This window comes from Lagenorhynchus albirostris, chromosome 6 (genome assembly GCF_949774975.1).
Source record: "Lagenorhynchus albirostris chromosome 6, mLagAlb1.1, whole genome shotgun sequence".
NCBI lineage: Eukaryota > Metazoa > Chordata > Mammalia > Artiodactyla > Delphinidae > Lagenorhynchus > Lagenorhynchus albirostris.
In genome coordinates this window covers 21,343,093-21,359,942 of record NC_083100.1, presented here as the reverse complement: position 1 = coordinate 21,359,942, position 16,850 = coordinate 21,343,093, and the positions used below count along the sequence as shown (strand labels likewise).

At 41.2% G+C, this 16,850-nt stretch overlaps 1 protein-coding gene across 1 annotated transcript; it reads right to left on the bottom strand.

The window, feature by feature from the left end:
* Positions 1-336: 336 nt before the first annotated feature.
* PECR (peroxisomal trans-2-enoyl-CoA reductase) lies at positions 337-16,850 on the bottom strand. The gene is made up of 5 exons (XM_060153171.1): positions 16,748-16,850; positions 16,555-16,653; positions 8,820-8,953; positions 3,517-3,730; positions 337-850 (listed from the first exon to the last, which is right to left on the bottom strand). Exons 1-5 carry the CDS (start codon positions 16,848-16,850, stop codon positions 681-683), a joined length of 720 nt encoding a protein of 239 aa, XP_060009154.1. The 3' UTR covers positions 337-680.

Sequence of the window (16,850 nt, the reverse complement as noted above, 5' to 3'; positions counted from 1 at the left end):
TCTTTAAAGAGGTTTGATTAAGAGGAGAAATGAACATACAGAGTTTGTAGGTGGCACGTCATAAATCGGGACTGATTGCCAAAAAGGATAAACTGAAGGAAGAAAGCAGAACCCTAATACAACTGCATAAATTTTAAATAAAAAATTTTTTTGCGTAAAAAGGAGAAACATGGAGAAAGAGGAATCTTTTGCTAAGAAATCAAGACACATATCAAGCACTGCAAAAAATACTACTTGTGACTTTATTTTTCTTTTTAATTAAGAGGGTTTACACAAAATTGGCTTCATGAACAAACCACACAGCAATAATTACATAAAGCTTTACTGATCCAAAAGCATTATATCTGCCACCAAAAATGATTCTTTGTATATTTCTGTTGTAAAAATCATAATGATGCCACAATTTAGATTTACTGCCTACCTTTACAATTAAATATTAAATCCTTTTGGGAGATCATGATACCCCTACCATTAAATTGAAATATTTCACTTTTCAAATACCATTCTTAGAAATAAAAAGTATAATCATAAAGTATGTTAACTTCCATTCCTAAAAATTTTTTTGATCACAAGCTAAAGGGCATTGGTTGGGACTTAAAAATGCATTTATTTCAGGAATAGTTTTTGCATAGATGTAATTGATAACATTAAAAAATCAGAATGTAAGTTTTCCATACAGATTATATGTTCCTGTAAAGTATAGAAGTGCATTGTTGAGATGTTAAGGTATTTGGGGACAAAGGACACTTCCATGTTTCCTTAGCCAAGAGCTTGCCTCTTTGCTTAGAAGACTCTTTAATCCTTTTGACAAAAGAAAGGTCCCCTACTCCCTCGGGCCAGTTGTCATGATCTGTTAAGTAAGTGGAAAACCTCAGGTCAGACGCAAATCTATTAACCTCATTAGTCCTCTTAGTTTCCACCAAACCATTTTGTCATTTTCCCTGGTTCACCCCTTTTCTCAGCAAGAAAAAAGAAATTACTGGGACGAATGGCAAAGGTTTTGAAAAAAACCTCAATTTGAATCCCATCTCCGCCACTTAGTAGCTTTTGTAGAAGTTACTTCTACAGATTTGGAGAAGTTACTCTTCCTGTGCCTCAGTTTCCTCATCTATTAAAGGGGATAACAACATCTATCTGTTAAAGTTGAGAGAGTTAATGTGATTCCTATGTACAGTGCTGGACATAATGTAGACATTCAATCTTACGTCCTTAATAATAACATCTTCTAAAACATGCTTACTTTGTACCAGACACTTAGAGTTGCCCACACCCCCAGCAGCCAGTCTCCCATCTCCTCTCTCCAACAGCCTCAGTTTCCATTTAGAAAACCATGAGGTTCTGGGGAAGTGACCCTACTCAGATCAATGACTGATCTAAGTCATAAGTGCACTCTGTTCCCCTGGCTGGGGTTAGTGGTTGAGGATGGACACTTGCATAAGCTGGTCCCAAGCAGAGGGAGTCTCGGAATTTGGTTAGAAATGCTGAGACAAAGTCATTCCCTCCCCTCTGTCTCTGTCCAGGTGGATGTGAACAAAGAAGCCTGTAGCTGCAGGTGCAGCAGGCAGCCATCCTGCTACCAGGAGAGTCCATCTTACAATATGGCCAACATCATAGCAGCAAAAACAGAGGGAAAAGGAAAAAAATGCCCTTGATGAGATCACTGAGCTGCAGTCAAGTCTCACCTGTTATTTGAGACAACAAATTCCTTCATTGCTTAAGCCAGTTTGAGTTGTAGCTAAAAGCATCCTATCTGACACAGGACTTTAAACATGCATTAACTAATCTAATCTTCCCAACAGCTGATGAAATGAATACTATAAGGGACCTCACTTTATAGAAAAGAACATGAAGGCTTCCAGAAATGAATTTTCCCAAGAACATCAGCTAATAAGGGTATAGCCAAGCTTCCATCCCAGGCATTCTCACTGCAGGGCTGGCAATCTCACAGAAAACTTTAGAAGGAAAGGCTGACTATGCCTGCTCATTATTTGGGGGCAGTATATTCTTAAAAGATGGGTGTGGCTGCTTTTTTCAAAAACTTAAAACCTGTTTTTTGTACTGATGAAAAAACTGTGTTAGAATTACAAAAGAAAACCATTTCACTGGAGGCCTGGAGAAGCACTCACCTCGAGTTTTTTTTTCTTCTTTAAAAAGGAAAAACGATGTACCTCACTTTAACAAATACTGACTCAACTCCACTGGTGAGGGAAATGGAAAGATTTTCCCCCCACCCTTGCTACATTAAATACTATCAGAAAACAATACTGTATAACCATGTAGGCATTTCTGTGTTTCCAAATGAGATCCTTAAAGCCACAGTATCTTATGCACATCACCACACTGGTGCTATTAGTAAAGAAATATACAGGAGGGGAAAATAATAAGTAATATTACAGATCCAAACTAATCAGTGATTAATGCAAAGAAGGTCTGAACCCTTGATAAGACTATTAGCACATAAAAGAGTAGGTTGAAAAGAGTAGGTCCCTGATGTTAAATTCAAGTACACATATGTTACATCAACCACATTTTAATTCACTAGCAGCCATTTAATCAACTATCTTTAGCAACAGTTCAAATACATTTGAATTTCATATTCTTTTCTACATTTTGGGAGTGATTAGCTTGGACATGCCTTGAATCCATGGATGTGTCTTGTCATTTGTTAAATCAGGATGCTGGACAGATTTTTTAGGACCCTTCCAACCCCCAAGTTCTATGGTCCAGCCATAAGATAAACACATACACACAGATATTTGTGTGTAATATCTACATTTGGATGAGTCTTATAAAACTGCTGTTTTGTACATCAAAAATGAATGAACACGGCAAATTCATATGGTTTCATTCAATCTATAACGCAAAGATAGTATAAAATAGCACCATATCATCCCTCCCCACCTAACAGGTCTGATTCTTCCGCTCAGATACACAAGCCACTTACTGGAGAAACAAAGAGAAGTTCACTCTCAAAAGTATGACACCTTCTTGCCTCCGTTCTATCTCTTCCTTGTACGTATATACTCATATTGAGAGTATTTTTCAAGGTTAAAATTTACCAGCCTATGCACACACAAACAACTTTTTTAATATGTAAAGCTGTGTGCTATAATATATTCAGATATTTTCTGGACTAGGAACACTGCCTTGAAAAATCATATGATGGGCTTCCCTGGTGGCGCAGTGGTTGAGGGTCTGCCTGCCAATGCAGGGAACGCGGGTTCGTGCCTCGGTCCGGGAGGATCCCACATGCCGCGGAGCACCTGGGCCCGTGAGCCATGGCCGCTGAGCCTGCGCGTCCAGAGCCTGTGCTCCGCAGCGGGAGAGGCCGCAGCAGTGAGAGGCCCGTGTACCGCAAAAAAAAAAAAAAATCATATGATAACTATAAATATTTTGTACATTTTTGATGTTCTACAAGAAAAAAAAAAGCTTATCTCTTAAGTACCTAAAGAACTTTTGAAAACCTGAACAGAAGAAGGTGTAAAGTGAGTGACTACTCATTTCTTAGCTGCTCACCTGGTATCTCAAATGAGTGTGTGTACAGAGACTGGCCCCCATCCACATCCACCAAGTGTCCGGTGATAAAGGAAGCTGCAGGAGATAGCAGGAAGCACACCAAGGTGGAGACGGAAGCACACACATGTATACGAAACATCAGATACTCCTCATTTTGGGCTGTTTCACATTCCCGAGTAAACGCATCTGAAGTTACAGGTCTGTATCTTGAATCCTACAGCCTAGAATGCCAGTCTGTGTGTGCTATAACCTGAAGGTGCATAGACAGACACCTTTTTCTATTTGAGCATCATTAAAATTAGGTACGTGACTAGGGTGAAGGCAAGATAAAAAGAGCCTCGGACAGAGTCAAACGAACTACACAATGTGAAGTAGCCAAAAGTGAACGCAGTGCTCAGTGTCTGCTCTCTCCCATCTCAAATAATTCAGTTCTTTGCACATTCCTCATTGTTTTTGCGGTACGCGGGCCTCTCACTGTTGTGGCCTCTCCCATTGCGGAGCACAGGCTCCAGACGCGCAGGCTCAGCGGCCATGGCTCACGGGCCCAGCTGCTCCGCGGCATGTGGGATCTTCCTGGACCGGGGCATGAACCCGTGTCCCCTGCATCGGCAGGCAGACTCTCAACCACTGCGCCACCAGGGAAGCCCCCACAATCCTCATTGTTTCAACACCACCACATGCCTTTTATAGTTTTCTCGCTGAAATAGTCATTGTGTCTGTATAACAATAAACTGGCTTTCTAGTTTGTTTAGTCCATGGTCCTTTTAGGCCCAAAGCCCAGCAACTCAGAGCTTTCTACCAGAGGGACCTAAGAATCCCACTGCAGCCCCGAAAAGTACAGATAGGTAATTGATGAGTTTAGCAACATCTACTTCCAAAACCAAAGAGAAAGACAGAAATTATTTCACTGGATGTAAAGGAACTCTCAGATGAGGCTGTGGCACAGGCAGAGTTTCTCAAAGGGTGATCTTAAACCCCTGCATTAGAATCCCTAGGGGTGCTTACTGAAACTCCAGATTCCAAGACCCTACTTGAATTGCCTGAATTGGAAGCTCTAGAGTTAGGGCCCCAGAATCTGCCATTTGATCAGGTTGCCCTGGGACTAGGGTGAGGCTAACAAGGTGTTTGGGGGTCAAGGGTGCAGCAGTTAAGGAGGTGCTCACCCTGGGGGCAGACCCTGCACCTATGCAACCCTGAGAGCAAGTGGGTCCTTAAATATTGTGTTTGTACCTTGCTTGCCTCACCCCAGTCCTGGGCCTGCACAGAGCACTATGGCATGTTTGTTTACATGGCCCTGCCTCTCTGAGACTCTGAGACCCTGGAGGGAAGCATAGCCTTCTCTCCATCCTTGTATCGCCAGCAGCTATTACAGGACGGCACTGTCGAAAATGGAGACCACTGGCCATATGACACAACCAAAGCATTTCCATACCGCTCGTCTGAATTGAGATGTGCTGTAAGTGTAAAACCACACATCAGGTTTTGAAGACCTGGTGTGGAAAGAAGAATGTAAAATAACCTCATAAATAATTTTTATAATGATTACATGTTAAAATGATAATGCTTTAGATATACTGGGTTAAATAAAATATATTTCTAAAACTAATTTCACTTCTTTTTAAAACTTTTCCTAATGTGGCTATTATGAAGTTTAACATTACATATGTGACGATTATCACATTTCTATTGGACACAGTTAGTATAGAATTAATAATTTATAAGTTCCCATATTCCTGGGGAAGGGCTGATGGGGCCTAGTCACAGGTGGCCATCAGAACTAGTTTTACCCTGTGTAATCAATCAATGACAACTGGCCCTGAGAACACGTTTTGTTAGTCAACCAATCAGTGAGAGCTCTTTGACTCTGCAAGTTAGCCAATCCGGAAGACTCAGTCCAATAAGCTCCCTTCTGAGTGTCAGCCAAACAACAACCCTCTCACCCAAGTAACCATGGCTTCTAGAAGTCTGCAAATCTCTAAAACCATACTTCCCCCCAAGGGGGGGGGAATAAAAAGCCTCAAGAGTCTACTCCAAGAGACTGTGGCTGACCAGCAATAAATGTGGTTTTGTGCTGAGTTTTGTTTCAATATTGAGCAGTGGCTCCATCCTTTGGCAGTGTTTAGCATAAAATAACTACTTAATAAATGCTGACACAGGGAAAGAATCTTTTTGCACCTCTCTCCCTCAAATAAAGGGATTTTTCATTGCCTAGCTCTCAATACAGTGTTTTGCCAACAGACTAGGCACCATTAAATAATACTGAATTGGACTGAAAGTACCTGTGAGGTATTAATAAAAGACATAAATATTCATGACACCGGATTTACTTTTGGAACTCAACATGCAGGTAAAATGAACTAAAAAAATTTTTATAATTACCAAATTGAGCACTATTATAATACCTTCAGATAGATTCTTCCTAACTTTCATTTTAATGGAATCCATTTGACAGATGAACTTGAAGTACTAAATCGGGCATGTTGTCAATCAATAAACACTACAGGAGCCTAGCAACTTGTATCCACGTCATCTATGTGGGTAACACCTCTTTTAGCTCAGTTATCTGTTTACTTTCAGCTCTGTTTATTAAAGATCACAGGGGTTTTATTTTATTATTTATTTATTTTTATTGGAGTATAATTGCTTTACAATTGCTGTTCATTTTTGCTGTACAATGAAGTGAATCAGCTGTATGTATACCTATATCCCCTCCCTCTTGGACCTCCCTCCCACCCCCCCCACCCCAATCTCACCCATCTAGGTCGTCACAGAGCACCAAGCTGAGCTTCCTGTGCTTTATAGCATGTTCCCGCTAGCTATCTATTTCATGCTTGGTAGTGTACATACATCAATTCTAATCTCCCAATTCGTCCCACCCTCCTCTTCCCCCCACTCCCGTGTCCACATGTCCGTTCTCTACATCTATGTCTCTATTCCTGCCCTGCAAATAGGTTCATCTCTACCGTTTTTCTAGATTCCACATATATGCGTTAACATACAATATTTGTTTTTCTCTTTCTGACTTACTTCACTCAGTGTGACAGACTCTAGGTCCATCCACGTCTCTACAAATGACCCAATTTCGTTCCTTTTTATGTCTGAGTGATATTCTATTGTATATATGTACCACATCTTCTTTATCTATTCATCTGTCATTGGACATTTAAGTTGTTTCCATGTCCTGGCTATTGTAAATAGGGCTGCAATAATAAGTAGACTTGGGTTTGAATCCTAGTACCATGACCTGAGTATGGCCTTAGGCAAATTACTGAACCTCACTGGCTCTTGATTTCTTAATTTGTAAAATGAGTGTACAGGGTAAGTATAAGCCGTCTGAAGGGCCTGCCAAGTGCTGCGCTCCCTTCTAAGAGACGTTGAGGGCACCGCAGAAGTCCTGGCAGTTCCTTTTAAAACTACAGCTACACTGACCCTCCTGACTCAGTCCCAGGAACTGTCACTGAAAAGAAGACAACTCACTGATAAGCAGTTCACCAATAGCCTGTTGTGAAAGTTCTGCCCCCAAAAAGGGCATTAGTGATTAGCTGGGGCAATCAGAGTAGCTTGGAAACATGACCTCGGGATGCTAGGACCCTGTCAAGCAGAGGCTGAAACGCTCTCCTTATTCTGCAACTCATGGCAATTCATCACCTCTTCTTCCCCTTACAAGCAAACTTTTTGAAGGTATTACCTACGTTAGTCACAGCACGGTTGGCAAAACCCTGGGCATATCTAAGAACTTTTCAGGGGATTTGCGACGTCAAAACTGTTTTCATAACCATACTGAGTCCTTATCTATCTTTTTCACTGTATTGACATTTGTCCTAATGGTGCCAAAGCCGTGATGGGAAAAATGGCTGCAGCCTCAGCACGAACGTGAAGTGGTGATCATTATACTAGCAGTCATGATATACGTCACCAGCAAGCACTCCCGGTGGGAGGAAGTCTCTTTCACTTTCAGATGTCCTCGATGAGCACTGAAAATTATTAATCATATTAATCTCAACTACTGAGTACATGTCTTTTTAATATCCTGTGTGACGAGGTGAGAATCACACCTTCAGCTCTTGTGCTGCACATGGAAGGATAAAGGTTGTCTCAGGGGAAAGAACGTGCGCTTGAGCTACGAACCGAACTAGTCACTTTTTTTACGAAACATCATTTTTTACTTGAAAGAATGACTAACAAGCTATAGTTATTCACACTTGGGTATTTGGCAGACATTTTTTTCAAAAAATGAACCGAGACTGCCACTTCAAGCAGCTGAAAACAACTGACAGTGTTTGTCAATGACAAGATTTGAGCTTTCAAGTAAAAACTAGAATTTTGGAAAAGTTGTACATGTCACTGTGAGTTTGACAGTTTTCTAATACTTGAAGATTTTTCAGAAGAGATTGGTGGTGATATTAACAAATGTGAACTTTTGATACTGTATCATGAATTGTGTGTCAACATTTAGAAGATGTCTGTAATTCAGTGAACGCATATTTTCCAAAAGACCAATGTCTGATGTTACAAAATCATCTATGGGTGAAAGACCCAGTAAAAGTGCAAGGAATACCAAGGAATTTTAATGTAACAGAGTAAAAAAGTTCACTGACATGGTTTCAGATTCCACATTGCAATTAATCTTTAAGAAACTGCCACTTGGGGCTTCCCTGGTGGCACAGTGGTTGAGAGTCCGCCTGCCAATGCAGGGGACACGGGTTCGTGCCCCGGTCCGGGAAGATCCCACATGCCGCGGAGCAGCTGGGCCCGTGAGCCATAGCTGCTGAGCCCGCGCGTACGGAGCCTGTGCTCTGCAATGGGAGAGGCCACAACGGTGAGAGGCCCGCGTACCGCAAAAAAAAAAAAAAAAAAAAGAATGAAATAATGCCATTTGCAGCAACATGGATGGATCTAGAGATTATCATACTAAGTGAACTAAGAAAGAGAAAGACAAATACCATATGACATCACATATATGTGGAATCTAAAATAAAACACAAGTCAATATATCTATGAAACAAAAACAGACTCACAGATATAGAGAACAGATTTGTAGTTGCCAAGGGGGAGGGAAGGATTGGGAGTTTGGGATTAGCAGATGCAAGCTATTACATATAGAATGGATAAACAACAAGGTCCTACTGTATAGCACAGGGAACTATATTCAATATCCTGTGATAAACCATAATGGAAAAGAAAATGAAAAAGAATATATATCTGTATAACTGTCACTTTGCTGACAGCAGAAATTAAATACAACGTCGTAAATCAACTATACTACAATAAAATTAAAAAAAACAAAGATAGATTTGCTTTACCTCCTTGTCATTACAGATGTTGCATTTTATGGGAGTGACTTGAGCCTGGCTGGTAGGAGGCAGACAGGCCTTCAGTTCATCTGCGGCAGATTTTAATCTATCAGACTCACGGGATGCAATGACCACATTAAACCCTGAGGAGACAACAGCCAAAGAACAACTAAATATGTTTTCACTGGTTGTCCAAGTTCTGAAAGTAATAATGTTTAGAAAATGTTCCATATGTTCTTGTAAAAACAGATGAATTAGGACTTCTGCATATGGTCAAGATGGAGTAATAGGAACTGAACTTACCCTCCAGCCCAAAACAACTAAAAAACTGAACAAAATATACGCAATAATGATTTCCAGGCACTGGATATCAAGTAGCACAGGCTAGTGATCCCAGAGAGTGAACACAAACAATGTGAGCCCTATTATTATTCCAGATTGCTGCCTAGAGAGAGTCTTCAGGCTGCAACATAGGGAGGAGGAACACATGCAGAGCCCAGCAGTCTCCTGGGTAGAAGAGATGAAGTTGGGAGTCCAGGGAGGCCAAGACAGCTAGATTACACAGGGCACAGAGAGAAAGGAGGTACACAGGGGGAGAACTCCAGAGATCCGTAGAGTTCCCTCAGATCTTCAGCTGAGCACTGATCAGTACATACGAGTAAGGAAACAATCTGAGGCTGCGGAAAGATTGTTCCCAAGCTCTAAAAATTTTCAAACTGTTTCCAAGTAACTTAATTGCATCACAGAACAAAGTTCAGCAATATTTATAAGAATACAAAAAAACTAGCCTGCAACAAGGTAAAATTCAAATGTCTGGCATCCAACAAAAAGCCACAAGACCTACAAAGGAGCAGGGAAATACAACCCAGAATGAGGAGAAAAGCAAATTAATAAAAACAGGCTCTGGGGCTTCCCTGGTGGCGCAGTGGTTGCGAGTCCGCCTGCTGATGCAGGGGACGCGGGTTCGTGCCCCGGTCCGGGAAGATCCCACATGCTGTGGAGCGGCTGGGCCCGTGAGCCATGGCCACTGAGCCTGCGCATCCGGAGCCTGTGCTCCGCAACGGGAGAGGCCACAACAGTGAGAGGCCCGTGTACCGCAAAAAAAAAAAAAAAAAAAAAAAACAGGCTCAGGAATGGCACTGATGACATAATTAAATAAACCAATGATAAAGAGAAAAATATTAAAAGCAGCCAGATGAAAAGAACACAAAAAAGACAAGGAAGACAGAACACTTCTTTTCAGAAACAATGCAAGCCAGAAGATAGTGGAATATCTTGAAAGTACTGGGGATGCGGGTGGCGGTGGGAGTTTTGGAACCTAGAACTCTTATCCAGTGAAAATAGCTTTCAAAAGTAATGGCAGGGCTTCCCTGGTGGCGCAGTGGTTGAGAGTCTGCCTGCCGATGCAGGGAACGCGGGTTCGTGCCCTGGTCCGGGAAGATCCCACATGCTGCGGAGCGGCTGGGCCTGTGAGCCATGGCCATTGAGCCTGCGCGTCCGGAGCCTGTGCTCCACAGCGGAAGAGGCCACAACAGTGAGAGGCCCGCGTACAGCAAAAAAAAAAAAAAAAAAAAAAAGTAATGGCAAATTAAAGACTTATTCACACATACGATATCCAGAAGAATTCATTAAAGTAGACTTGCACTACAAAAAGATTAAAGGAAGGTCTTCAAACAGAAGGACAATGATACCAGATGAAAATCTAAATCTACAAAAGAAGAAAGAGAACTGGAAATGGTAATTAAGTGAGTAAATAAAGTAAATATGAAGTCTTTTCTTATTTCTATTCAATTTCTCTAAAAGGTAGTGATTGTTTAAAGTAAAAATGATATCAGTGTATTGTAGGCTTTATAACATAGGTAGAAATAAAATGTATGAGCATTTAATTGTTACACAATGTCCAGGAAGGGTGAAGTAGAAGTATCCGCAGTCCTTGTTTTGCTCAGCTCTAATACACGCTAATTTCAGTTACCTTAGTTTAAATAACACCAGACCCCCAACAACACTGTTCAGATTCCAGTTACCATGGCAGATTAACTGTGAGTAATTGCATAAAATATAAACTGTACCACCAGTACAAATCCACAGACGAGCATGCGAATAACAGATGCACGTCACTGTCAGTGACTAATTGTTTCACTTCTTTCACTGTCTGTAAGTGATTGGCCACTGTGCATCTGTTCAATTCGTGTACAGACGGCAAAGAATGCAGTTGTGTTGCCTCCTTGTCTCCCAATGATAAACCCATGTGACATTTTACAAAACCAATGACTGAAGGAGAGACTGGCCAACAAAGGTGAAAGTGCAACAAAGAAATAAAAATTGGTAACACTGAAAGTGAAATTAGAATTGTACATAAATGGAGTTATAAAAGGAAGAGCTACCCATGGGAATGCTGACACTCCACCAGTGCTTTCCTTAAGTAAAAATATTAAGCTATGAGACACTGGACTATTCATTTATCTTACTAAGTAATCCTGAACCTTATTGCTCATTGTTGCCTCACATGTTAGTTTATCCTAAAGAGAATGCTTCCTTCTTTTCATGTACAAATATAAAAAGCAGAAATACGTGCCAAGACAGCCTTGAAACAGAGAGAGGGAAGAGCCTCACCACCTCTGGGAAGCTCAGATGTATATGGCAGATTTAAAGCGAACTATATTGATAATCACAACTATGTTGACGACCCTCCTTCCTCTCCCTCACTGAGCCCAGGTTGGCAGCTCCTTCTACGTGCTCCCATATCCCTGACCTCACTCTAATACAGCATTTAAACCAGTATTGTATGATAATTAAGTCTCCCCCCACTCACTATCATCTCCTGGAGGTCTGGGACCCTGTCATTGTAATTATTACACTCACAAACAGTCCACATTCAATATTCATGTATGGAATAAATGACACTTAGAAAGGTAAAGAGTAAAACGGCTCTCTGTTTGACCACAACCTTTCTAGTTGTACGTGATGAGGTAGCTTCTGCATATTAAAATAAGGCACTTTAAAAAACTATTTTTCAAGATTAGGTTATAATTTAGTGAGTTACAAATGCAGACAACTTTTGGAAATTCTGATAGGCAATCTGAGAGATTTATAAAGCAAATATTAAAAAGATTCACCATGAATTCCTTGCAAGACAAGACTAACTTTAAAATAGAATTCAACTTATCAAAATTGATGTATAGGACTTTCCTGGTGGTGCAGTGGTTAAGACTCCGCCTGCCAATGCAGGGGACACAGGTTCAAGCCCAGGTCTGGGAAGATTCCACATGCCATGGAGCAACTAAGCCCATGTGCCACAACTACTGAGCCTGAGCTCTAGAGCCCGTGAGCCACAACTACTGAACTGGCATGCCACAACTACTGAGGCCCGCGTGCCTAGAGCCTGTGTTCTGCACAAGAGAAGCCACCGCAATGAGGAGCCCATGCACCTCAACAAAGAGTAGCCCCCTCGCCACAACTAGAGAAGTGCGCAGCAACGAAGACCAAACGCAGCCAAAAATAAATAAATAAATTTATTTTTAAAAATTGATGTATAATTTTCAACAAAGCATATATTATACTGTTAGGATAACCGTTATTCCTTTCTTCTGTTTCCAGGAGGAAGCTTCTACTCCCAGGTGGGGAAAGAACTGAAATACACATTTCTAGCCCAGGTCCAACGCTCAGCCAGGTTTCCCTGAATTAGGAGGAATAGCTAATCTCATTCATAGAATGGAAAGGAGAAACAAGTTCCCCTGGATTAGCCACTGCCTCTGCCCATCACCTTTTCTCTGATCTTTCTGCCTTAAAGATGGGCATTAACTGCTCTGGTTCCCAGAGCAGAGCACAGGCTGACAAGGCATGGAAATCTGACATCTACAACTCTTCCTGAATCCACATTAAGAAGTTAAGCCTCATTAAAAAAAAAAAAATCCTCAAGAATACTAAGGTGATTAATGCCTGACTTTGTCCAAGGCCTCAAATAAGAGATATAATGAAAATATAAATAGGATTATTCACAGGAATTATCGAATTAGAAGCTTACTAAATTATCACTAATTACTATCTGAACCCTGAAGGCTTCAGGAAAGTTATCTAATATTAGCAGAGCTATACTGGGACACAACTTTAAAAGGCTATTTATTTTAACTGCTATATAAACTTGAACCAGGGGGCAAAAGTATTACAAGCTGGAATGCTGCAGTGCTGGGTAGAACTAGAAACCTAAATTTCCATTAAAGGAATGGTTAAATAAGTTGTTACATATCCATACAATAGAATACTATATAACTTTGAGAAGAATGAAGTACTACTATATGCACTAGCATGGAAAGAAAAAATTACAGAACAGTAAGAATACTACAGTCACAGTTTTGTAAATAACAAAATACACACAAGTGTATATGTGTGCATGTGGGTGACTCATAGAAAATCACCAGGAACGGGATTTAGGAGATGGGCAGAATGGGAAAGCTCATTTTTTTCTTTTATATACTTCCATACTACCTGAATTTATTGCAATGCTCTTATTTTATAATAAACTAGAAAATTATTAGACAATATCCTTCTCCTCACCCTTACGCTAAATGATTTAGATGGACTTTTTTTGTTGTTTATATGAGTTGCTAGAGAAATTCAGAAAGCTTGATAAACTTACTTAGAACAAGGTACAGAAGTAACTAGCAAATAATGAGTTATTTCCACATCAGAGGCATTTGTAGCCAAATATATTGCTTTTCTGCTTGGGCTGATACTGATTCCTTTCAATCTTCAACTCAGAGTGCTACATGTAAGCGCCTTCTAGGTCCCTGGTGTTGATAAGAGCCTAGTCACCAGAGCAAGAAAGAGTGCTGTCTTGCCTCACAATTTCCACTTGCAATTCCTACTTTCATTTCACCCACTGTCAACAGAAAGAGAATGACTAACTTAAGGACAGAGACAAAGATTTAGCTTGAATTCAATGTGAATGGTCTTAGGTTCAATATTCTTTGATGGAATCAGGACTCCTCTGGTCTAAGAGCATCTGTCAAATAGAGGAAGAGGGTTTCAATTCTGTTCCCTACATCCTGCCCTTGTGAGCTAGGGCTTTCAGCATCCTCTCAGAAAAGGGACAGTCATCATTGGATGTGAAAGACATCACAATAATCACTTTAAAAAGCATGCCTCGGGGGTTTCCCTGGTGGCGCAGTGGTTGAGAGTCCGCCTGCCGATGCAGGGGACACAGGTTCGTGCCCCGGTCCGGAAAGATCCAACATGCCGCGGAGCGGCTGGGCCCATGAGCCACGGCCGCTGAGTCTGCGCGTCCGGAGCCTGTGCTCCGCAACGGGAGAGGCCGCAACAGTGAGAGGCCCACGTACAGCAAAAACAAAAACAAACAAACAAACAAAGAAAGCATGCCTCGGACTTCCCTGGTGGCGCAGTGGTTAAGAATCCGCCTGCCAAGGCAGGGGACACGGGTTCGAGCCCTGGTCTGGAAAGATCCCACATGCCGCAGGGCAACTAAGCCTGTGCATCACAGCTACGGAGCCTGCACTCTAGAGCCCGCGAGCCACAACTACTAAGCCCGCGCGCCACAACTACTTAAGCCCACATGCCTAGAGCCCATGCTCCGCAACAACAGAAGCCACCGCAGTGAGAAGACCACGCACTGCAGCGCGCAAAGAGTAGCCCCCGCTCGCCACCACTAGAGAAAGCCTGCGCGCATTAACGAAGACCCAACGCAGCCAAAAATAAATAAATAAAATAAATAAATTTATTTTTAAAAAGCATGCCTCAAAATCCAACTTGTAATTCACACCAAAAAATAGGAGCCTTCTCACTGGAAACTGAATTGGCTAACATTTTATTTTATTTGCCCAATTTAGGTTTCTATAACAATTTTCAGGAAACAGCCATTAATCCTGGAATAAAAAAATAAAGCCGAGCAAGTCAGAGTAAAAATTATTTGTATACTCTTTCACTGAAGGAAATGCATTTCCAATACATTACTTTTTTTTTAAGTACATTGGAAGGTTGAACCAGGATCTGACCAATCTGCTGTGAAGCCTGGTATCTGACCTTCACAGAAAATGATAACCGATTCTACTTTTCTAATGGATTTCCCTGAACAGGGTTAGAGTTTTGGTGTTGGAAGTAAAGTGGGTAGTAATGGTGATGAAGCTACACCAGGGTCAGATTAAGAAATGCTAATTTTCTTTTTTTTTCTTATTAAGATGTATTTTTTCCTTTTTTTCAACATACTTTTTTTAAGTTCATATGCTGTGCCGGGCATGAGAAACACAATGGTAAGCAAAGACAACTTACATGTTCATTAAAAAAATTTGAAAAATGAGTACAGTTTAACCACTCATCATTCAAATCATTTCCAGAAAAAGTAGTTGCTGATAACAATATTACAAACTTCTTTTCACTCTTCTTCTGCATATATATTTTTCATTAACAATTAAATTGGAATGCTATATTTTGTTTAGAATCCTGATTTTTTTCAATTATATGGTATGCATTTGACAACAAAATCTTCAATAGCAAGATGTTTAAATAGCAGCATATTTCATTGTTACTGATTTAGTCTTTTCCCTTATCATGTTTCACTATTCAACACTACATTCTTGTACACAAATCCGTGCTTGTCCCTGATTATTTCCGAAGAGTAAATTCCTGAGAGAGGAATTACTAGGTCATACAGCACAAATACTGTTAATACTTTTGGATTTTTTTTCCCAAACTGACCTCTAGAAAACTTGTAATAATTTACATTCTTGCCTGCCTTCTCACTTCCTCATCAACACTTTCATTTTCCCCAATGTTTTAAAATTCTGTTAAAAAACCAATGGCACCTTTTTATTGCTATATTTTGCATTTCATTGCCAAAAAAGTTGACTATTTTTTCATATACTTACTGCTTTTTTTTTAGTTCTTGATTTAAAATGCTTGGCCCATATCAGAAGCCTATCTTTCTATCAGTTGTTAGATCTTTTCCTTATTTATTTATGAGATCTCTTTATATAATAAATTTGTTGTACATTGTAAATGTTTTTCTTCATGTTCCTTCAAACTTTATTCACATATATTTTTTAATTTAATGAGGATATACACCTTCATATTTATCTATTTTCCCTTTTGTGGTTTCTTTCCTTGTTTATTGCTTGTCAAGTCCTCCCTTCACCCAAGTTAAGGTAACTATTACAAGAGATTCGAGAAGATTATATGATGGGAGACTTTTACCTTTTCCAGTTAAATGAAGTCTTCCCATGTTTCCTAATCATTCATTAGGCAATAAATAGAACTTATTTATTTATTTATTTATTTGGCCCAGCAGCACGGCTTGTGGGATCTTAGTTCCCCACCCAGGGATCCAGCCCAGGCCCACCGGCAGGAAAGCCCTGAGTCCTAACCACTAGATCGCCAGGGAATTCCCTAGAAAGAATTAATTTTAAATTCACATCCATAATTAGTTCCATAGCATGATTCCACACGTCTCCTTAATCCCCACCTCGGACACAGTATCTTTGGCTCTAAATTTTCCCTTTAGTTTACAAATAGTGGTTCATCATCCACCGCTTCTCCACAACTTTTCTTAGAACTCTCCTCTCTCCACTCTCCCTCGCGGTTTAAATTTCACCCACAGCTACACTTCCTTTGCTTTGCAACTTCACGCTCTCCTAAGTCCGCCTCTGGCCCCCTGGCTCCCGACTCCAGGTTCCGCCAGCTTCTAAGGCTCTCTCTCTCGCTCTGAGTAACCTAGCCCAGAGGCCTGCTCACGCACCTAGATGCAGGAGCTCGGTCGCGATGGCCTTTCCGATGCCCGTACCCCCGCCGGTGACGATGGCCACTTGATGCTGCATCAAGCCTGCTGCCAGGCAAACTCACGGCCACGGGACATTTGAGTGATGAAGCGTAGGCCAGGTTAAGTCAATGGGCCCACGCCGCCTTATAAATATGCCGGACATAGGGCTCACGCCGACGTGACCGCCCGGGCCCCGCCCCGCCCCGCCCCGTCCCGCCCCGCCCCGCCCCGTCCAGTCCACTCGCGCTGCCTCGCGTCGCCCCGCCCCTCTCCAT